At 38.9% G+C, this 23,151-nt stretch overlaps 4 protein-coding genes across 7 annotated transcripts in view; 3 read left to right on the top strand and 1 right to left on the bottom strand.

Moving 5' to 3' along the window:
* The first annotated feature begins 415 nt into the window (after positions 1-415).
* LOC119885215 (interferon-induced very large GTPase 1-like) lies at positions 416-12,512 on the top strand. Of its 4 annotated transcripts, none has more exons than XM_038695374.1 (7): positions 416-652; positions 3,956-4,062; positions 4,244-4,807; positions 5,681-5,721; positions 6,097-6,199; positions 6,374-6,411; positions 6,551-12,512. In XM_038695374.1, exons 2-7 carry the CDS (start codon positions 4,002-4,004, stop codon positions 11,324-11,326), a joined length of 5,583 nt encoding a protein of 1,860 aa, XP_038551302.1. In that variant the 5' UTR covers positions 416-652; positions 3,956-4,001; the 3' UTR covers positions 11,327-12,512. The 4 variants fall into 4 exon arrangements, with proteins under 4 accessions (XP_038551302.1, XP_038551295.1, XP_038551305.1 ...); XM_038695367.1 differs by having other exon boundaries at positions 417-652; positions 6,548-12,512; XM_038695377.1 differs by having other exon boundaries at positions 418-652; positions 6,360-6,411.
* A 1,138-nt stretch (positions 12,513-13,650) lies between these two features.
* bud31 (BUD31 homolog) lies at positions 13,651-17,671 on the bottom strand. Its single transcript, XM_038695532.1, has 4 exons — positions 17,479-17,671; positions 16,277-16,399; positions 15,860-16,026; positions 13,651-14,214 (listed from the first exon to the last, which is right to left on the bottom strand). Exons 1-4 carry the CDS (start codon positions 17,570-17,572, stop codon positions 14,164-14,166), a joined length of 435 nt encoding a protein of 144 aa, XP_038551460.1. The 5' UTR covers positions 17,573-17,671; the 3' UTR covers positions 13,651-14,163.
* Positions 17,672-17,939: 268 nt separating this feature from the next.
* Positions 17,940-21,956, top strand: pdap1b (pdgfa associated protein 1b). The gene is made up of 6 exons (XM_038695503.1): positions 17,940-18,222; positions 18,493-18,584; positions 19,002-19,103; positions 19,356-19,477; positions 19,724-19,873; positions 21,345-21,956. Exons 1-6 carry the CDS (start codon positions 18,210-18,212, stop codon positions 21,346-21,348), a joined length of 483 nt encoding a protein of 160 aa, XP_038551431.1. The 5' UTR covers positions 17,940-18,209; the 3' UTR covers positions 21,349-21,956.
* A 1,076-nt stretch (positions 21,957-23,032) lies between these two features.
* Positions 23,033-23,151, top strand: part of shmt1 (serine hydroxymethyltransferase 1 (soluble)) — a 12,027-nt gene continuing 11,908 nt past the window's right edge. Inside the window, exon 1 of the mRNA XM_038695400.1 lies at positions 23,033-23,078. The gene's annotated coding sequence lies outside the window, so the exon portion shown is untranslated. The remainder of the gene's footprint in view (positions 23,079-23,151) is intronic.

Raw genomic sequence — 23,151 nt, 5'->3', positions numbered from 1 at the left:
CCTCAGCTGATGGTATTAGCGCCAATCCTAGTCTAAGAAGGCCATCTCTTCCTAGCAGGTTGACTGGGCATTGTGGAAACAATAAAACGGACATCTGGCATGACAGACCCTCTTTATATATCAATACAAAACTGTAGCAGCTGTAGCTTTGCAAGTAACTGTAAGTAAGGGTTAACCATTGACAGCAGTATGTGCTTGGCACTGTTTGGGTAATGTGAATTTTAAATCTAGTAATAGTTTTCCCTGTAGTCACATGGTTTCAGGGAAATAGAGCTCTTTTACTTTCACTTTTGTTATCTCTGATTTACAAGTAATGTGCATGCAGAGCTTTGTTCAGAGCAGGTGGGAGGGGGCAGGCCTGGCATTAAAGCAAACGGTCCCCAGGGGTGAGGTCAATCTCAAAACGTTTTGCACCTGTTTGCAACATTTTCGGATTGAACGACATGTTTCCTTGCAACGTTGCGCAACGTTCTGCAACTGGCTTCAAGTGTACACAGCAGGGTGTTCAGGGAACCCACCGTTTCCGTTTTGCTGCGTTTTCTGTGCGCTGAACTCCGCCCAGATCTCTCTATAAATAGGATGGGGACTGGAGGGGTTTCAGCCATTTCTACACAGACCAGGAATCACGAATGGCTAAGGAGACATAAAAAAGGTGAGTTTTTACAATAGCTCTATAGTGTTTTGTATATAGTCTTAAAAATCTCAAAATCAATTTCTCTGGATAATCCGTAAATCGTTTGTAATACAAAAACGAAAGTACCATTTATCTGTTTTTTGTTTCAAAATGAAAAGCAAAATAATCGTTTTTGGTGTCAGAATCGGTCTGGGTATCTCTGGATAATCCCTAATTTGTTTGTAATTATAAAATGAAAATACCGTTTATCTGTTTTTTGTTTCAAAACGAAAAACCAATTAAAAACGGCCCGTTTTTCGTTATTGGTGATTCATTTCATTGTTATTCGTTTTTGAACAAAGAATGAAGAGTCTGTGAACTTCAGTCAATTCGTTTTTCGTTATAAATCAAAAACGGAAGTCACGTGGTGTATTCCTTTTATGGAAGGGATAGTAACCGATAAAACCTTCAAAATAAAAGCAGCCCATGTAGTTAAAGAGGTGATTTTAGACTAAAACTAAAATAAAATAACGTTTTTAGTAGGTTATAAAACTAAACTAAATCTGGGTATAGAAAATAAACACTTTAATTAACTGAAATAAAAATAATAATAACAATAATAAAATAATAGCTCTGGCTGTTAGCCTATTTATTTAAGTTTATATTATTTGATTCATATTTTAGTTTCTTAACATATTTATGGGCCTTACTTATGTGGAAGCTCAACCAGCAGAGGTCACTCTGCTGCCTTCTGTGGCGCCAACAGGCAATAAGCTTTTGAGCTTTGGTTTTTTGATTCTGACACGGAAAACGGTTATTTGGTTTTTCGTTTTGAAACAAAAAAACCTAAACGGTATTTTCGTTTTAGTATTACAAACGAATTACGGATTATCCAGAGATACCCAGACCAGAATCAAAAAACGAATAACCAATTAATTTTTGAACAAAGAATGAAGAGAGTCTGTGAAATTCAGTCAATTCGTTTTTCGTTATAAACCAAAAACGGAAGTCGCGTGGTCTATTCGTTTTATGGAAGCGAAAGTAACCGGTAAAACCTTCACAATAAAAGTAGCCCATATACCATGTAGTTAGAAAGGTGATTATAGACTAAAACTAAACTGAAATAACGTTTTTTTAGTAAAACCTAAGTAGCACTGGGTGTGAAAAAAACACTTAAGCTGACTGAAATAAAAACAATAACTAACAAAATAATACCGTTAGGCTGTTGGGGAGAATTAAATATTTGTAAGGCCATTGGTGGGTGACCTGTAACTTCAGATTAAGACAGGTGAACTAATGTTATATGTAGCTTAGGACAGCAGTTAGCCTATTTATTTAAGTTTATATTATTTAATTCATATTTTAGTATCCTTCTTGCTATGTGGAAGCTCAACCAACAGAAGTCACTCTGCCCCCTTCTGTGGCGCCAACAGGCAATAAGGGTTTGACCTTTTAACTTCTGTTTATATCAAAGAGAAGGCTGGCACTGCTACCAAAGGAAGCTAATCACTGAGTTTGAAGGGTGTGCAGAACTTCACCTGCCTTCCAGCTTCTCTTTCTATGGTGCTATAGCTGCTAAAAACTCTCAGCTTCCACCATCTACTGTTATGTTTCAAAACAAAACTCTTCCAAAACAAATCTATAAAGTTGTATAATTTTTATTTTCATTTTCATTTTTCTCCAGTGTAATATACTTATTATGTTAGTTAAGTAGATTAAATATTTTTAATGCAGCCTGTAGTTCTCATTAGTTATGTAGGCCTACTTATTTGTGAAACCTTTCTTGGGTTTAATTCTGTTTGAGCCACAAGGGAAAGCTATGCACTGTTTGAACCCGTGTAAAGTGAAATAAAAATGAAAGTGAGTCCTAAGACAGGTGATGTGAGCCTGTGCAGGGTTTGAGGACTAATGATAGTATCAAGGCTGGTCCCATCACCTACCGTCACTCTGTTCAAATAAATGCTGTACTGGCAGGACAAAGCAGAACACCACTCCTGCCTCCAGCACCAGAAAAGGGCCCTGTTGTCACTTTCAGATATTTACATCATGATTTATGGTAAACAACCACAGCTTCTAATTTTGGCTCAGCTTTTGTGCATAAAGAAATAAATGGGTGACCTGTACTAGACACAGCTACAACCTGTTGACCCTAACCGGGTCACCCACCTCTAGTACCAATCACCTGCACCCTCTTTACAGACAACATCTCAATTGTGTAGCCTGATACTTGAGGCTTTCTACGTTAAAAGAAAATAATTGCTTCTAAAGCATTTAAAAGTCTCATTTTGTATTGCATTGGATTTATTTAAAGGAACAACTTGAGTATTGAGGGGAAATCTGCTGTTTACTTGGTCATCCTATCTGTTTCTTGGAGGCTGAATGTAATATGTGATGGTAACTGGATCGAGTTAATGTTCCTGATCATTTGGTGGGTTATGTGTTTGTTGCAATTTGTTTTCAAAAGTATGTACAGCACTGTCAATGTGGTTGCACATGTTGCAACATTAAGACAGTGTGAGGGATGTGTGTGGACAGATTGATTCAATGCTGCGTGTTGCTTGTTTTGTGGGACATGTTTGATATGTTAAGAGGAAGAGAACTCAGTCCTGCTCAGAGTCTGCTGATTTGTATCAGATGTGAGAAAATGTTATTAGAAGTTGCTGTTGGTATTCTGTGATGTGACAGAGGGAATATCCAGAAGGTTTTTCTTCTGAGGTGTTTGTGAATGAAAGGCTTAATGTCCAAAAAAAGCTTGGTGTTCATCTGACTGATGTCTCCTCAGATTGTTAACTGGCAGTAAAGGCTGCTCTGGAGAAGACTGAACAATGTGCTCAGACTTTCTCATGTGTTTAGGGGTGTTTGGCCCCAGTCCCCTTTAGTAAACAGACAAAAAAAATTAAAATAAAAACTACCGTGTTCGTATATTGATAGCTTGCTGCTTAATAACACTGATAAAACTACATATTAACCGATGGTTCGAGTTTGATAACATTTTTTTTTTAAATAGTATCCCTTCTTCTGAAGTTGAGTCAGAGTTTTGTCATAGGGACTTTGGTAACACATAATGATATTGTAGTAATACAATAATTTTAAACAAGTGGAAAGCTATGATAAAAAACACACATACATTCATGAACCGTCTGGTTTGTCATTGGATGACAAAAGTTAAGTGTCTGATTTTCATTTGGTGGTTTATACACTTTTGTCTTGCTCTTGTTTTATGTTATTGTATTAGTGCAACACAATTTTGTTGATCTTCAACTTTAATATTTATCTTGATGCTGCATTGTAATCTAAATGGGTCTAACCTGGTAAATGTTTAGTAAAATCCCATTCTCTTAGTGTGATCCAGTGAACGAACCTGGTGAAGCTCAACACTCAGAAAAGAATGATGAAAGCACAGGAGTACAGTCTGAAATCATCTGGATCATCTGCAACCAATGAGAAAGGTAATATTTTTATCTTGATTACAGTAACATTGATTTTATAGATAAAATTTCAGTTGAGTTTCAAATACTGTGAGGACCTTTTATTTTTGCCATTGTGATTCTGCAAACTCTGTATAACTTGCTGTTTCATTGATCACTGCAGTGTTATAATGATGTTGTTCTCTTATTTATTTTGTTTCAGTGATGGCTGAACTCACACTTGTGTTAATTGGTGACACAAATTCCATTGAGATTGGATCAAAAAACATCTTACTTGACCATGACGAGCAAGCAAATGTGGAACAGTTTTCATCCAAACTGTATGATTTGTGTGGTCGGCACATCTATGTCATTAACATGCTTGGTCTGCAAAACATTGACAAATTCCCATTATATCAGGAAGTTCATGCCTTTATCTTACTGTTACCAAATGGTCGGCATAACAGCCATTATAGCTCAGGAGTGCAGTGGTTAGAAAAAGCTTTTGGGAAAAGATCACTTGCTTATTTAATGACAGTTGTGACTCATGAGTCAGATGAGAAATGTGAAAGTGCACTGACAGACCTGAAAGCCAACAGCAGTGAAAAAAGATACCACACATGTACCAGAAGTATGATGGATGAAACAGAGATAACAGCTCTACTGGAAAAAATAGACGTCATGGTGTCTGAAAATGATCCTCACTGCTACAGTGGACTGATCTGTGATGAAAATAAAGAACACAAAGAAGAGGTCAATTCCTCAGAGTTTCAGCAAAATCAAACAGGTGAGATTTTAATGTTGGCATTCACTGATAACACCTGCAAAAAGATAAAGTAGACAAAATTTAAACTGGCAGTAACCAATATTTTACATTAACAATGTATCAAACAGCAATGTGAAAAAATGCTATGTAAAAGGATTGCTCATGAACAAGCAAAGAATTATCACCTGCATCTGCAGCTCCCCTTGACTGTTCGGACCTTTACTGAGCTCATGGTATAGCTGTTCCAGCTATAAATTTACTATTTTGGGTTATTTTTGCTGTTTTCATAGTGACATATTCTCTACGCAGCTATTTTCAGGAAATAAGCTCAGCACCTAACCACAGACAGACACAGTTAAAGACTAGTTGGTGAACATAGTGGAGCATTTAGCAGCTAAAGAGCCAGATATTTTCCTCAAAAACAGAGCAAACAGAATGACTGTTGAAAGATCGCCAGGTGGCCAGAACATGACTCCCCATACCAAGTTCCACATATCGGTTCAAAAGGTGCTGATATGGTATTGCAGATTTAGATAACGAATAAGTCAACGTTTTGATTTTTAAGCTTTGAAAAGAGCAGGTATAGGTAAAGGCCAATTGTAGTCTCCGATCCATAAAATCTTATTGCCTGTCTTTTAGTCAGTCAGTGGTGGAAAGTGACTAAGTGTGTTTACTCAAGTGCTACTCAGGCAATTTGGGGTACCTGTACTGTACTTTAGTATTTAAGAAAAAAGTTTAAAATTCAATGTATTATCGAGAGGATATATATATTTTATGGATCTGTGGACTTTGTAAATATACACATTTTTGAAATAAGTGTTATCAACCGGAAATAGTTACCTGACCAGGAAGTATTTATTTTAAGTTTGTTATCTGCTTGTTGTTACCCTGCAGTAGACCAGCTGGAGGAGACTGCAGCTACATCAGATGTAAAGGTGAGATCTTTGAACCTCAGTAGTCTTTGTTACACAGAAGCATTTCTATTTTTAACACCAGTTCTCTTTTCCTAATTACGTATATCACAACCAGACATTGAGCTAATTGAAGAGTTGTTTTCATTTTTAATTTAGACTTGAACAGAGTTTGACTCCATGAACCTCCTGCTTTGACACACGAAATATTAAGTTTCTCCTGGGCACCAGATACTCTCTCTCTTTTTACCTATGTCCCCTCATTAAAGCCAAAAGTCCAAAGTTGAAATGAGTTGTTAGTTATTTTTGGTGTTGTTGTACTTTGAATCATTGTACTGCTGTGTGTTGTTATCTTCACATTCTTAATCTCAGATAATATAAAATCACCTGTTTTTGTAGTGCGATCTAGTGAATGCTAAACACTCAGATAAGAGTGACAACAGCAGAACAGTTGGAGGAGAATCTGATATCAAGTCTGTATCATCTAGAGCCAACGAGAAAGGTAACATTTGAATGAATTGAACAGTATAATAACAAAACAGTCAATAACAGAACTATCGTAATTAAATGTATAACATTCACAATGACTGAGTGAATAATATTATATATTAGAAAAATATATTGTTTTAATAGCACATTGCTCTGTTCTCCTTACAATGCAGTTATTTTATTGTAGGTATCTTAGATATGGAAATGAGTGGAAACAAGGACGAGGTAAGAAGCTCCTTATTTATTTTAGAAGATCGTATTTACTTTGTCTCATATACATATACACATACATATATGATGTTATACTTTTTTTTTTTTTTTTTTTTTTTACATCAGTACATATTTGTTTGCTTATTCACAGCAGTCAGTGAAAATTTCTGAAGAGATCAACAGGAAGAAAGAACATCAAAGAGAAACTGAAACACTGCTTGGCAGACTTCACCTTCAAGACAAACATCAACAGAAGTTGACACCAGCAGATTTTCTTAAAATCGGCCCACCTATGAAACAGGACCAGGACACATCTGAGAAAGATCTAGCTCGTACTTTTCTTCAGAGGTTGATGATGTTAGACTACAGAGCCAGATACATTCCTGTAAGACAAGACAGACCTGAGGTGAGCCAGTCAAAGCTTGTTCCAGTGTTTGACACTGAGACAGAAGATGATGACTTAGATGCTCTTTTTAGCACCAGTGTAGACTCAGATCAATCAAAACAGACTCACGTGCATCCAGTGGATGTTCAAATGGCAGTATTTCACTGCTCAGACAGCTTCCTTAAGCAGAACATGATCACAAAGCTATCACAATGTCAGTATGCCTTACCTTTGCTTGTTCCTGACCCAGTCACAATGGAGATTGAATGCCCTCTGTGGACTTTCAGACAAATAATGAAAACATGGAAGATAACTCAAATCAAAGATGATTCAAACACTGTCACCATGAAGAGTATGCCCATCTGCAAAGCTGAGACACCCATGGTGTCATTTTTCCGCCTGGGTTCACTGTCACTATCTAAATCTCAGCTGATGAACTCTTTGATCAACGACCGTCACAGCACCTTCTTCCACAGAAACTGCCCAGGTAGCACCAAGTCTCGCCATCTGATGGATGGTGTGGCAGAGATAGCCTGGTACTGCCCTGCTGGAAAACACAACGATGCATTCACTGACTGCATAGCCTTCTGTAATCTTCATGGTGATGCTCTGTCAACTGACAAACAGCGTGACATACTGATGGAAAAATCTTCAGTCACTGTTGTTCTTGTACCAACTCTGGAAAAAGGTGACAAAAGTTCTAAAGTTATCTCAGCACTTTACAAGTCTCCAAAGCCTCTCATTATTCTCATTGCTGATAACGATGGTGGTGCAGTTCAGTTGAAAAAGGGAAAATACAAAATGGGTCTGAAAGACAGAAGCCAGTCAGATGTTTCTGACGAACTGAAAGGAATCATTGGAAACATTTTGTCTGGACCACATGCATCCTTCAAACTTGAAGCCATGGCTGAGGTCTCTGGAATCAGAGTGGATGAAGAAGACAAAGGCTGCCAAAAAGGGAAATCTGCTGCAATGAAAATAGTGAATTTGCTTCAGGAGATGGATGTTTCAAAGATTAAAGATAGATTTCTCCCTTGTCAAGGCCGACTGTGGCATGAGTGGTGCAAAATAAACAAAGAACTGTATCACCTCAGAGGACACATTGAGAAAGAGAAAGCTGTGAAGCAAAATAAATTAAAGCAAATACGGGACGATCAATGCGCTGCTTCCTGCAGTGAACTGATGACGTTGTTCATTGAAAGCCTCTCATCTTTGTCATCAACAGACAAAGAGTATTTCCTGAAATGGACTCAGATCTTAATAGATGCGCTCTCCACAGACGATCTCTCTTTAATTCTCCAAAGCTATGATGAAAAGTGGTCTGAGGTCTTGGCTTTGAAGAAGAAACATGACAAATCTGATCAGCTTAGAAGAAAGCAAACTGAGCTTGAACAAATATCAACAAATCTACAGTCAGCAACTTTTGGCTTGGAGCACATCTTTAGAGAAATGGGACAGATCTATGAAGCTCATGCATCCCTGCAGAAACAAGAAAAGGAGGGACAGACTGACTGGTCTAAATACCCTGAGCTGGCTGCAGAGCTGATGATATCAGGACACCCAATGGAGCTGATGGATGGTGATGCAGGTCATGTGCCTTTGACATGGATCTCCGGTGTTTTAAATGAAGTCATCAAGAAACTGGGCGACCAGAAAGTTTTTGTTTTGTCAGTTTTAGGCGTACAAAGCAGTGGAAAATCCACCATGCTGAATGCCATGTTTGGATTACAGTTTTCAGTGAGTGCTGGCAGGTGCACCAAAGGTGCCTTCATGCAGCTGGTCAAAGTGTCAGACGAGATCAAGCAAGACTTTCAGTTTGACTACGTTCTGGTGGTGGACACTGAAGGTTTGCGTGCTCTTGAGTTGGAAGGTAACGCCACTCTTCACCATGACAATGAACTGGCAACATTTGTTGTTGGTCTGGGAAACATGACATTAATCAACATCTTTGGAGAGAATCCAGCTGAGATGCAAGATGTTCTGCAGATTGTTGTTCAGGCTTTCATGAGGATGAAGAAGGTTAAACTTTCTCCAAGTTGTGTGTTTGTTCACCAGAATGTTACAGATATTGCAGCTGCAGAGAAAAACATGGATGGAAAGAGACGCCTGCAAGAAAAACTGGACCTGATGGCCCAACTAGCAGCCAAAGAGGAGGTTTGTGATGCAGAGTGCTTCAGTGACGTCATTGCATTTGACGTGCAGAAAGATGTGAAGTACTTTGCCCAACTATGGGAGGGAAGTCCACCTATGGCTCCTCCAAATCCAGGTTATAGTGAGAGTGTCCAAGAGCTGAAGAGCATCATCCTCTCTAAAGCTTCACAGTCTGCTGGCATTACTCTCTCACAGTTCAAAGGCAAAATTCAGGACTTATGGAATGCCCTGATGAACGAACACTTTGTTTTCAGTTTCAAAAACACACTTGAAATTGCAGTTTACAGGAAACTTGAGGTGCAGTATGGGAACTGGACCTGGACCCTGAGGAGCGACATGTTGACCATTGAGAACCAGCTTTATACCAGAATTGAAAATGGAAAACTTGACAAGGTTGATCTCAATTATCTGTTTAAAGAAATGAGCCAAACATATGGAGAAATCAAAAAAGCAATGACAACGTACTTTGAGGACAACAGAGACAAAGAAATGTTGGTTCAGTGGCGAGGACGATTTGAAAGCAAAATCAAGGAGTTTCATGATGAACAAGTGGGAGGAGTTAAACGAAAACTGGAAGAAGTTATCCGGCAGAAGAATGCTTGTAAAAAGTCAGATGATAAGAAAACAGAGTTTGAGAACAAGCTGCTACAAAAGAGCAAAGAGCTCGCTCATCAGTTAAAAGACAAAGCAAAGGATGAAGAGGAACTTAAAAGGCAGTTCAACTCTGTTTGGAGCAGCTGGGTCACTGAGCTAACTGCAGATATTAAACCTATTGAGGACATCAACTTGAAAGAAGATCAGTTTACTGTCCTTCAAGAGTTTGGTTTTGAGTGGTCTCTTATAGATGAATCCAAAAGCAGTGGCAAGTACAACAACATGTCAGAGGCTGGCAATTACATTCATTATGTAACCCTCACAAAGCACCAAGATGCTTACAGCCAAATTACTAAATTTGTTGCAGAAAAAGCTACAAAAGTAGGGCTTTACTTGAAGGAGCATTTCCAGCATGAAGATCAGGAACGGATCAGATCCCTCATTGACGATGTCGAACAGCAGACCACAGACATGATCAAAAGCAAACCTGTCGCTACAAGAGGCTACAGTCCAACTTACTTGCAAGAAATGGCCAAAAATGTTCAAACAAAAGTGACAGAATTTGAATCAAAGAGGAAATATACTCTGAAGAAGAAGTTTACAGTTGACCTCTTGCTGTATGTGTTTCACAGAGCAGAGAGTTGGCTTTCACAGTCCCATAAGAAATTCAAAATGAACAACGATGCCCTCACTTATTTAGAAAACAAGAAGATGCAATATTACAACATTTTCGGAAGCTTCTGCAGAGGAAGCTCGTCTGCTGTTGTGCTTGGAGGACTGATCTGTGAAAAGCTGAAGGTTTCCACTGTCGAGGCTGTCTGTAACAAGACTGCCATTGATCTCGCTGGAGAGATGAAGTGCAGTTTCCCAGCATTCAGTGGGAACAGGCTGAACTTGGAGAAACATGTGTTGAAGTCACTGGCTGAGAAAGAGGACTTGGATGGTTTTATCACCTACATCCAACACCCAAGGAAGCAAGTTGAGACTTTCATAAAAGACGAAGTAAAGAAATACATCTTCACAGAACAAAGATATAAAGCACGAAATATACTCAAGAAAAATGTTGAAGACATCAATAAATGTGTGAGTCAAGCTTTATTTACTGCAACAGAGGAAGTCAAAATCCAGAGAGGAGACACAGACATGTGGGTGGAAGAGTTTTCCAGTTTGTTAAAAGATGAGTTAACATTTGACCCCATTTGTTGTCAAAACTTCAAAGACATAAACAACTTTGACTTTCTGAAAGAACAGATAGAGAGAGGCCTTATATCCATCATGAAGGAAGTGAGCAGCCTCTCACTGGATAAGATTGAGGAATTCAGACTGAAACCTGATCAAATCCTCATCGATCAGCTGTGTAACTGCTGCTGGGTCACGTGTCCATTCTGTGCAGCTGTTTGTACCAACACCATGAAAAATCACAGTCCAGACAAACACAATGTCCCTTTTCATCGCCCCTCTGGGATCAGGGGATGGCACGTTAGAAACACAGTGGAACTGGTCATCGACTTCTGCACAACTTTAGTTGCAAGTGATGGATGTTTCTACCCCGAGCATGATTCAAAAGAGACTTTTCCTTACAAACGGTATCAAAATGCTGGAGAGAAGTATGCTACGTGGCAGATTACTCCTGATGCATCTAAACTGACATACTGGAAATGGTTTGTGTGTCGATTTCAGGAGCAACTGGAAGACCACCATAAATTAAAATTCCAGGGCAGAGGAGAAATTCCCAATGAGTGGAGAAAACACAGTAAAGAAGAAGCTATTAAAAGTCTGGTTGAAATGTACAATCTGTAGTGACCCAGAAACAACCGAGCTCTACTCAAATAACAGAAGCCCAAAGTGTCTTTAACTGTATTAGGAGTTTTTGATTTAATTGCGGTATTGAGGATGATGCCTTTCCAAAATGATTGATAGTGCAAATTCATCATTTGATCAATGTTTTATTGTCTTATGTACAGTTTAGTAAGTTGTAGTATAACATTAACAGTAAATAGGAATCCTGAAAATGTCCTGAGGCAAAGAAGAGCACAATGTATGTGTAATGACAAATTATGTGTTTGTTCGCCTTCAAAGGATGATCATAAAAACAGAGACAGATTAGGGAAAAGTCATTTAGGTTTCTGATCTAATTATTATTTTACAAGATGATGAAGATGCATGACATTTGTATGTGAACATTTAAACTTGAAAAATTATTTAAGTTGTCAGATATTAGACGTATTTTTATTCCTCTAAAAAAAGTAACGAGCTATGATTTGAGTTTTTTTAAAAACCTTTTTACATGACAGTTCTAAGTTTTATACTTCTCAAAAAACTTTTTTTGAGATCAAAGATCAAAGAAAGGTGTAGGAGTTTAAGCTAAGACATTTTATCAGACATGTGAATAATTGAGTTCATTCTAAATAACAAATTACCATTTTTATATTACAGGTCTCATTAAAAGACATCATTACAGGATTTGTAGTTTTGATAGAAGTTGTACATTGTATCTCTGCAACTGTTTTTTGTAAACTGTTTGAGCAAAGAACTGAGAATGAATTGATGAAGTGTTATTGATTATGAAAATGCATGAAACTTGTATTTGAATAGGACTTGAGTCCCATGATAAGAGAGAGTTGTGAGTTGAGGTTTTGTTAACCTTTTAACTGCATCTGTTGTCCAACTCATTTTACATGTAACAAACATTTTACTCTTTTACTTTGTTTTTATTCTGTACTTTACTAATTTTTTTAAGATTTGATAATTGATCCATTATTTTTCTCAAGTATTTGGCGTATTCACTAATTTCACACTAATCTAATTTTAAATGATTATATTTGATTTGTATTTTGTCCATATTGGAATTGGTTTTGTTGTTTTCTCAGTTTGACTCCTTACATATAATAAATTGATATAATTACTAACAGATATAGTAGTCTTTGTGAAAAAAAAAATTTGTATTTTTTCTTTTACTGTAATAAAAACACCCTTCACACAGTCACTGGAGTTTAAGCCTCTTCTGTTATTTTTTAGCATTATGAGAAGCAGGCCTGGAATTTCATCATTTTAGGGGCAAGGCCACCTGGCTACTGGTGTCAATTTTTTAAGGGCCACATCCAAGAGTCTGTTCGCAAGGGCATATATTGCAAACAGACTCTTAACTGATTTTAGCTATGATGGATATGTGAGCTTTTTATGTGTCATGAATAATAAATGCTTGCCCTGCTGGAGCAGCAGAAGGCAAGGTAGTAGACTGAAGAAAAATACTGGTCACTCTGCAGGGACTGAGTGAGTGGGCTGGCTACATTCATGGGAGATACACCTCAGATGCAGGAGGGTCCTTGTTCTTTAGCAGCTTCTTTGTGATCTTACAGGGCTGCACAGAAGCAGAGCTCTCATGCACATCAGCTGGCCGGAGGCGCAGTATTTCTACAGCTGTACAGTGACAGGATAAGATTTACTTTGAACTAAAGATCTTCTGAAATGTTGGTGCCTCAGATGAGATGACAAAATACCACAAATTAAAGAATATCTGCAATTTCCCACTGGACAGTCTAACCTTAAATTATGAAGATACAGAGTAACAATCTGCTCTGTGACATGTAAGCTGTATTTTCTCCAATGAAGTCAGTAAACATGGAAATAAGGTCGACAACAAGAGTGACTGTTTCTTAGTAGTAAAACCATATTAAGCAGAGGGGACTGAATGACAGCATTTTGGGAATGTTGACCTTGTTTTTCTAGAAACTCAATAGAATTTTGCTTTGTGCTCATGAAGCCACAGCTCAGACACACAGAGACTAATATTTTAGTCAAAACATACCAATGTAGTTATTTGGAGCTTCTCCTCAAACAGCTAAATCTCACCTTTCTGATAAGGAAAGGAGCATCTGCAGCAGTCACCAAGAGAAAAAGAAATACAGACACACAAACTAAACATATTGACACGTTTAACTTATAGAGTCATTAGAAAATTCTGTTTGAGGACTTCAACCTTCTAGTGATTTATCCTACCTACAGAGGTATGTAACAATCCAACTCTACAGTCCATGTTTTTCTGTTTTTTAATTCATATGATGATGTTATGCTTAGACTGTAGTGAATCCCACACTTAACCTGCATCCAAAAAGTAAGAGACGTAAATCAGAAGAGTTTAATTTAAAATAAGACTACAAGAACAATGATGAGTAAAAAGTTTTAAGGTTTAGAACAATGACATTTCAAACTAAAAGCATTTCTCCCAGCCCTCTTCAAATGACATGAAACATTATTAGAATTTCATTTGACCTTCACAGTGACTAGCTGGAATGACAGGCCTGATCCAGAAACAGCTAACCTCAACTTCCTACTTTGAGCTTTTGGAGTTGAGGGCACAAAATATTTAAGAGAAAAAAATACACAAAAACAAATGTAAGCAATACAATGTGGCCCCTCTCAATGTTTTCTCCTTGGCTCCCCTCAGTGTGAAGAGAAAACTAAATACTGACCCCCTTAAGGGCAGCTGAGGATGGTGGCAAAGATATCAGCGATTTGTTTCTGATGCAGGTGACTGAAATGAAGACAATGTTGCTTTGGGGTTTTGAGAGTGCACAAATGGAGGCCCGAATCCCCGACGGAAAATAGGCCAGATCTCCAAAAAAAAAAAAAAGCGTTTAGCCAGAGCATCCTCTGCATCCACAGTGAGTGCATTCAATGATCCTTCCCTGCAGAGAGGAATAAACAGCAGGATTTAGACCACGAGGGCACACAGGGACTTAACATTTAAGAAAGTAACTGGATAACGGTCACTCTTTCCTTTCCTCCAGTAAGTATTCCATTTCTTAAATTATTACAGCAAAAACTGGCTCGCTCATTTGTCTGACTTGATCAATCAAACAGCAGCCTCTTGTAACTAACTAGACCAGTGGCTGTGTAAAAAACAACAAAACTTGAAACTAAATAGTGAAATGGTTCAAAGCATGTTAAATCATTCAGATTAAATCATCATTCATTCAGGTCTTTGAAAGCACCCTGTGTTAATAGCGTTGTCTTTACTTTATCTCTCAAGATCAGGGAGGCTAAGGAGAAGTATAGGTGGAAGCTGGAGCTTAAAATCCAGCAGAACAACATGAGGGAGGTCTGGAGCGGCATGTGTAACATCATTGGCTTCAGACCAACTGGCAGCAGAGGAGTTGAAGGCAGCTTGGACAGGGCTAACAAACTTAATCTGTTCTTTAACAGATTTAATGCCATGTCTACTGCCCATCCCCCTACTATATCAGCTGCTGTCAGCCCTCAAACATCTCCAACCCCACTACTCCCCCCTCCACCTCACTGTCCCCCAGCCCTCCTCCTTGGAGACCCCTACTCCCCCCTCCTCCAGCTCTCAGGTTAACAGCTGACGCAAAGGCGCCAGTGAACCCTGTTTCCATCCAGTGCGTCAGTGTGGACATTGCGGAGGATTACAAATACCTGAGAGTGCACATTGACAATAAACTGGACTGGGTCAAGAACACTCAAGCCCTCTACAGGAAGGGCCAAAGCCGTCTCTATTTTCTGAGGAGGATGAGGTCCTTCAACAGCTGCAGGACAATGCTGAGGATGTTTTATGAGTCTGTGGTGGCCAGTGCTATCCTGTTTGCTGTTGCATGCTGGAGCAGCAGGTTGAGGGTAGCGGACGCTGACAGTCACACTCAACAAACTGATCCGTAAGACCAGTAACATAATGGCGGTGGAGCTGGACACTGTCGGTGGTGTCAGAGAGGAGGATACAGTTCAAACTACATGTCATCTTGGACAATGTCTCCCACCCACTCCATGACGTGCTGCTCAAACACAGGAGCACTTTCAGTGCAAGACTCATTCCCCCAAAATACACCACAAGAAGTCATTCCTGCCTGTGGCCATCAAGCTTTATAACTCCTCCCTCTAAATGTCTGACACACGGACACTTAGTTAAAGTTAAACTGGTCATTACTATCCGTTTTGTGCAATAACACCTGCTTAATTACTTAGTGTGCAATACTATCTGCTGCAATTCTGCTGCTACTATTTATTCATTATTACTGTTCACAATAACAATTCCTTTAATTATGTAAATACTGTACATCACACTCATATATTTTCTTTTATTTTACATTTTTACTCTGATATTTATATTTCTTCACATACCACTTTCTTTCTTTATATTCCTTTTGCCTTGTGTGCAACTGTGACAAAGAATTTCTCCTCGGGGATCAATAAAATCTGATTTTGAAGTGTATATCTGCACTCATGTCTCTTTAGACATTGGCAGTAATAATGTAAAGCAGAAGGGCACCAATGGGATTGTCTTTCAAAATGATTAAAATAGTGTTCTGTCAGACTTACGACTTCCAGCTTGCTCTTGGGAACTCGGCAGATGCAATTGGTTCCAAAGTTGGTGTCTCGTGTTTGGATGCAACGCAGGCAGCACAGGTTCTCGTAGCCCTGCTTCTTCCACTTGGCAATCAGGTTCTTATCTGCATAGCCTTCCTTTATACAGTACTCATACAGCTCTGTCAGGAGACACGCACAGAAAGACAACACAGGTTTGGCATCTTTTACGCAGAGTCTAACCATGAATGTGTTTCATATGTCTAATTATGAGCAAAATCTTCTTGCAAGGCGGAAAATATGCTGGACAAACATCTTTAATTAAGTCTTAGGGACTTGAAAAATGTTGAATTCTCACAAAATTGTTACACATGGAAATTATGTAAGGCATGTAATTGCAGAAAATCTAATAAACTTCACACATCTGTCTACCTCTGCTGATGGCTTTCCTTTTATAGAAGAGGTCGAAGATGTATCGACTCCGCTGATGATGCAGCCTGAAAATTGGCCAAAGGGACTCCACCTTCCGCTTTCCCTCATGGGGCTCCGTTTCAGCTGGAACACAGAGGAAAATCAGGAAAGTTAGATTAGGTAAGAAGAAATTAAAATTAAAATGGTGCTCCACCTGCTTGGGTAATTAAAACGCCTCTCTGGTTAAGGTGTGAATAGCGCCATGGATAGTGAGATCATTTCTGAGGAAAAGCATTAATCTGTTGCCTCCTCTCTTAACCGAGTACTTTCCACAAGAGCTTGGAACCTGTCTGATGAGATTTGCACTCATTCACAACAAAAGATTCAGTGAGATCTGCCACTGATGGTTTGCGCTCCAATCAGGTGATTCATTGGCACTGATCATCCTCGATCATCTCGAAATCTTCGGAGTGTTTGTGTTCCCCATCCCACCCAATCACCCCCTGCCATAGTTACACAAACACACCCAATCTATGCCATATTTCCCCTGCACTCACTCCTCAATAACACAATACAGGCATTCAGCAATCTTTATTTGTAAATAGAACATCATGTTCAGTCTTAATGTGTGTGCATCAAACAATTTTTTCAAACTAAACATACTTTAAATCCAAGGGTTATTAAAGCAAAGATGCTTCAGAACTAAAAGTCTTTTTTTTCTTTACATAAGTAAAGTAGTTTCTCAAACACCGCTCATTGAGGTGCGTGCGTGTATGTAATTAAAATCCTCCTGTCCATCAACAAGACCGCCTAATTTGCCTGCAGCCTTGCACTTCGCCATGAGAGGTCACTGTAACTGAAGCTTCGCGTAACGAACCCATTTTCGAAACAATTGGCTCAGGTTCGGTGCTTCACAAAAGCTTCATTTGCCCATCACTAAAAAACACAAAGTGAAAACTGAAAATTAAACATTTGCATCTGACTGAACTAACGTTACAACCAACAGTAACGTTTGACTCGTTGATTAATGCGAGTTTCGTGCTAACAAACTAACGTTAGTGTTTCCATTAAACATTTATTAATCGGTTGTAAAATCAAATTGAATGGGCATCTGTGAACAGTTAGAGTTAATGCGATGTTACGGTTGAAATGATTTCTCCACCACAGACGGCCAGGTGTTGTGAGGACCGTCGGACAATCATCTTTTACCGTTTCCGTCTCACCTTCTCTCATTTTCTGATCCAGCTCGTCCAAAGTGGGCTCAATAAGCTCCCAGCCGTCCGGGGGCGGCTTCCGACTCCTCTTTACTTTGGGCATGTTGCTCTAATTTTTGTACAAAACTGAACAAAAGCTCACGGTGTTTTCGTTTTTATTTGGTGAACCCGTCTCAGGCTCTGTCGCTGTAATATGACGTCACCGTGGGGGTCCATTTCAACTTGTCGTCTCATGAACGACGTCACCGCCACAAATAAACACCCTCCATTTATTGGCGTTTCATTACCTCTTAAAGACTTAAACGCTATATATGTTCATGTAAACATCTATTCAGGTCAGTATAAAGACGTTTGCTGAGATTAAACCGACGCAGATGTTTTTCTGTCGCCCCTGGCAGATTGCATCACTTTAGCACCCAAACAAACTGCCTTAAGATAAACAACATGATTCAGGTCCTTGCATTTAATAACCCGCGTCATTTAGTCAGGCGACTGTGGGATTATATGGAAATATTAACATAATTTAGTTTATACCAGCAAACGCGTTTACTAAATACGTGAAACCCTCCTGTACTGAAGCTTTGTTAAAAGGGAAATGCTTGAACTACTCAGAGTATTGTGTTACTCATCCAGCCTGTGAGTTTAGTCAGCTGTCAGTTTGTGCTGCTGCTTTTAACACTTATGTTTTGTGTCAGCGTTTACTTGTCAGGGCGCTTACAGTAAAGGCTTCGTCTGTCAAAATGCCCAGAGGAGGTAAGAATGATCTTAAAACCTGCTGCATTTAGTTGAAGTCAGTTGTTTTACATCTGTTAGCCTGCTGTTAGCTACACAACAGCGACACGCCTCTTTAGTATTAGACTAATAAACTGCATTAAAACTTACAGATCTGAGCTTTGGATGGTGTTAAACAGTAAACAAGAAATGTTTATAGGCCGCTCTGCTTCCTTTGACACCTGTCTGTTCGCTGTCGCGTACAAGGGGGATGCAAATCTGTGTGTGTGTTGTCATTTTTCATCTTCGCAGGTAAGAAAGGTGGCCATAAGGGTCGCGTGCGGACGTACACCAGCCCCGATGAGATAGACGCCCAGATGAAGGCAGAGAAGGAGAGGAAAAAGGTTGGTGGAGTGTGTACATCCAAAGACTTTTTTAATCTTGTGCCACACAGGGTCAAGTGTGTGTGCAGCTCTTCACTAAAGTACTGGTCAAGCTCCAGAAATGCTGACCTACTCCTCCCAAAAATCATAATTCCAATGGAAAGAGATTTTGATTCTGCTGGAGTACTCCTGTAATACCAAATCACTATTTGACTCAATAACATTTATTTATATAGAGCCAATTCATTACAGAAGTTATCTCATTGCACTTTTCATATAGAGTTGGTCTAGACTGTACTCGTTGTAATATTACTTACAGAGACCCAACAATTTGCACCATGAGCAAATACTTGGTGACACTGTCAGGGAAAAACTCACTTTTAACAGGCAGAAACCCTTGAGCTGGTTTAATGATGTTCTCCTGTTCATATGTCCTAGCAAGAGCAGGAGGCGGAGGAGGCGGGTGCAGCTCCGAACGACACGGCAGAGGAGAAGCTACCAGCGTCAGGATCAGATGACAGCGATGATGAAAATTCCCTGGTACTGCCATAATGTTTATGTCACTCTGTTGCTCTGATACCACACACACAGTTTTATTTATATATATATATATATATATATATATATATATATATATATAATATATATATATATATATATATATATGTACTGATTAATAGTATTTTGTGTACATGTGTGGAGCTCCTTGTAACTTCTTCTTATGAATGTGGTCATTCATTGTTTGCTGTATTCAGAGCACTTCATGCTGTATGTGTTGTGATGTGTTTGCAGAGGAGAAGAGCGGGTGTGGAGGGCTTGATAGAGATCGAGAACCCCAACAGAGTGGCTCAGAAGTCCAAGAAGGTGACACAGATTGAGGTGGATGAGCCCAGGCAGTTATCAAGGAGAGAGAGGTGTGGGTTTCATGTCAAAACACACAAGTTATACAGTAACAGTGCTAAATGGGAACTTCATGTTTTAACATGTAGTAGAAGTAGTAAAATTGAAGTTGCATGCCATGACATTTGGAGCAGTATGAAGCATTGACATTAGGTTTCTATAATATCCAGTCAAAATAGTTTCCTTATGTCACTTTCCCCACCTTGACACACACACACACACACACACACACACACACACACACTCTCATTCTGGTGCAGAGAGGAGATTGAGAAGCAGAAGGCCAAGGAGCGCTACATGAAGATGCACTTGGCAGGGAAGACGGACCAGGCCAAAGCTGACCTTGCTCGCCTTGCCATAATCAAGAAACAGAGAGAAGAGGCGGCAAGAAAGAAAGAAGAAGAAAAAGGGTAAGCAAAACATGTCATATGGTAATTATTGTACAGTGATGATTGTATTAAACAGCTTGTAAATTTCCTCTACTCCAGGGGAAACTCTACACAATTTATCACATTAGAACCGTGATGTGGTCACGAAGGCTTATTTACATTACCACACTCTGCAAGTCACCATGGACTCATTTAATCTTGTGGTGTGTGTGTGAAGGTTCAGCAGTCTCTTATCTCCAAAATGAGCCTCAGAGCAGCAGGAGTCAAAACGATATCGCTTGATTAATTAATTTATTTTGCGTGCCTGTCCTCAACTTCAAACTCAATCTGCTACAAAAGTTAGTGCTTAAATATGTGATGATGAATCTTTTCAGCCTGTTAAGATTTTTAAAATGTTTTAACGTGTAGCCTTGTTAATGGAGCATTTGTTTTTCAGCTTCACCACCAACATTAAAAGTGAAAATGTAGTGTCTGAAGATACGAACAATAAATCATAAATCTAACCTCTGTGTTTTTGTCCAAGTAAGATAAGCAGCAAAACAAGTTTACAGTACGTTAGAATTAAATCATATTTACTATAACACCAGGACTAAATGCCTCAAGACTGCAATACCAGAAAAGTGTTTTTTATGTATTTCCATGTCTTCTACTCGGATCAGCTGGTGAGGAACTTTTTGCTTTGGACAGCTTTAGCCTCAATCTTTTAGTCTAATGTAATGTAGGAATCCAGCTAGGGTATATTTAGGACTCCTTTACAGAGTTCTCTTTTTTCAAAAGACTCTGCTGGAAACATTAAAACGTCAGCTGGAGTAAGTGTTTTCAACCGACTCATGAAGCTAAGATGAGTTTAATTAGCCAGCCAGCCGCAGCTGGCAAACTCTATGTGAAGCTGCTCCAATTGTTTCAAAGATTACGAGATACTTTGAGTGGTAAATTAAACTCCGTCATTTGTGTGGTGTGCAAGAATGGATAACTTGACGTGCATACCATTAGATTAAAATTCCTTTGTTGTCTTTGCATCAAGTACAATGAAAGCGGGTGCAATCCTAAAAGCTCGACCTAAAATTAAATTAAGGTTCTAAATGTACGAATAAATAATACAATTTGTGTAAATTAGTGAATCTGAAAAACAATAGATATGAAACAATACAGCTCCATAACTTATTGTTAGCATCTGAGATATTACTCTCCAGGATATTTCACACACACAGTACATAGTTGAAATGTAAACATGTTCTATGAAGTAACTTCCAAGTATTATAGTGCTGATAGTCACACAGTACCCAAACAGTCAGTGTCAATGTTTAGTTCTCGTCTGGACGGTAACTAAGAAGCACAAAGGCTTAGTGAACGGCCAGCTGGAAAATGTACAGTGGAACATGGTTAGTAATCAGCACAGAGAGCTCAAACATCAGCCTCCATACTGTCACTGTTTATGTGCCCATGCTGTGTGTCAAGCTGACTGTGTCTGTCTCTTATTTTCTGCTTGCAGCTAAAGACGCAGCGGCAGCAGCAGCTAGAGGAGTAAGCTCCCTCTCACTGAAATGATGAAGTCTTTATCAGAGGCATTTTCACATGTTCATGGACTGGCGCAATATATATATTTGACTGAGGAGGCCATGCTGTTGACATTACTGTAAAATATGACCATTTGTAAAATGATTGAGGAGACACCAGTGGAGAGAGGGGTTGTGAATATTTTGGCATGGAGTAATGGCCTCCTTGTTCCCTCCAGGAAGTAAAGCTACAATTGAGAATACATCGGCCTTCATGTACATTCAGAATGAACCTCTTCTAACCTATGATCTTGTACATGTACAATAATGGTATACTTATCATTGTACAATTGCAACTTTGCTAACAGAGCTTTGCCACTATGTTTTTTTTGGGGATCTTACATTGTATATAACTGATTCATGAAAATACTTCAGATTAATATGATGAAACCAGTTAAATGTGCCCATTTCTTTATTAACTTTATTTCCCTGTGACAAAACTGTCACCACTGGTTTAGAGCAGGATTTACTGGCCTCAGGTGCAGGAGTCCCTGTTGGGTCTGCTGATATGAAAATGAGATGAGTCAATAAAGCAGATGTTTATTTTGGAAAAGTAGTAGAATCTGGCAGTGCAGAAAAGTCTTTGCAACCACTTTCAGAATATACTAAATATAACTGAACAGTTAAATCTGTTAAACGAATGAATAATAAAATGGCCCTGACATTAGTTTCAGATCAAGAACAACTAAGAGGTCAAAGATGTTAATATGACGATGACGAATGTATTAAGTGGTACGACGCAGAAGTGAGTTTGATTTTTTTTTGCCAGACAGGATTAAAGGCTGGGTTTTAGTCTCGGAGCCAGTGTGTATAAAGCTGCTCAGAGTAAAGTGTCAGTGTTAAGTTCATCGAAATTAAGTCAGTAGGCAGCAGCTACACAGTCTCTATATTTTGAAAATGCCTGATACAGAAGGTGTGTCCCAATAACCACAGTCCCTGTACAACACACAAGTTCATGACTTTGATGGATTCAGTATTGATACAATCAAATGTTCACATTAACCACGTCTGTTTCAATAAGGAAATGTGCACTATGTATGACATCGGCTGAGCTGTGAAGGATGCAGGTGAGTTTGAATGCCAATAAAACATAAAAATGACAAATCTGAATATATAAACTTGCAAGTAAACATTTTTATGGAAAGGTTTTCGACCCCTGAGTTCTGTTTTAGAAAAAAAATCAATAAACATATTGTTATTTTACATGGAAACATTTATTAGAACCTCCAGAGATTCTTCTCACTTGAAAGGGTTACTATATGCTAAATATTTGTGTGAACATCTCAAATGGCATATAGTTATTTCCTAGTCCTAATGACAATCCTACTTTGTGCTAAGACTGATTTGACTCCTAAATCAAAATTAAGGACCACTGTAATTTTTATCTGCACCGTGTTTCACCAAATTCTGTAACCCATCAAATGATGTTACCTGATTAGGAATTTCATATCACTGCAAATGGATTTATCATGCTTTCAGAGGGTGGCGGTAATGCACTGAATATGCTGGATTAAAAACTCAAAAAGAAGAAGAAGAAGTGAGTGGATTGGTGGAAAGTTTGGCGGACTTTATCCTCCACGGAGAAGCAGTTTTTTGTTGAAGCCCCATGGTCTGACTTCAGTTCAGCTTTAGTTACAAGTGACAGCGGCGGGAGTCTGCACCACCGACCGGTGAGTGAACTAACTTCATTAATGACTCATGGGCTCAGTGAAATGCAGACACAACGGACGCAGATGTTTGTTG

The sequence above is a fragment of the Micropterus salmoides genome, unplaced genomic scaffold (assembly GCF_014851395.1).
Source record: "Micropterus salmoides isolate LMB-PRFRI ecotype aquatic unplaced genomic scaffold, ASM1485139v1 Ms_hic_scaffold_10, whole genome shotgun sequence".
In the NCBI taxonomy this organism is placed as follows: domain Eukaryota; kingdom Metazoa; phylum Chordata; class Actinopteri; order Centrarchiformes; family Centrarchidae; genus Micropterus; species Micropterus salmoides.
This window is presented reverse-complemented; position numbering and strand designations above follow the sequence as displayed.

Coding starts and splice junctions, on each gene's coding strand:
- LOC119885215 (XM_038695367.1), top strand. CDS start 4,002: ATGATGAAAGCACAGGAGTACAGTCTGAAATCATCTGGATCATCTGCA. Junction 4,808..5,680: donor GTTTCAGCAAAATCAAACAG/GTGAGATTTTAA, acceptor GTTACCCTGCAG/TAGACCAGCTGGAGGAGACT. Junction 6,412..6,547: donor TGAGTGGAAACAAGGACGAG/GTAAGAAGCTCC, acceptor GCTTATTCACAG/CAGTCAGTGAAAATTTCTGA.
- bud31 (XM_038695532.1), bottom strand. CDS start 17,572: ATGCCCAAAGTAAAGAGGAGTCGGAAGCCGCCCCCGGACGGCTGGGAG. Junction 16,400..17,478: donor GGATCAGAAAATGAGAGAAG/GTGAGACGGAAA, acceptor TCTGTGTTCCAG/CTGAAACGGAGCCCCATGAG. Junction 14,215..15,859: donor CCAAGAGCAAGCTGGAAGTC/GTAAGTCTGACA, acceptor TCCTCTCTGCAG/GGAAGGATCATTGAATGCAC.
- pdap1b (XM_038695503.1), top strand. Junction 18,585..19,001: donor CAGAGAAGGAGAGGAAAAAG/GTTGGTGGAGTG, acceptor CATATGTCCTAG/CAAGAGCAGGAGGCGGAGGA. Junction 19,478..19,723: donor CAGTTATCAAGGAGAGAGAG/GTGTGGGTTTCA, acceptor ATTCTGGTGCAG/AGAGGAGATTGAGAAGCAGA.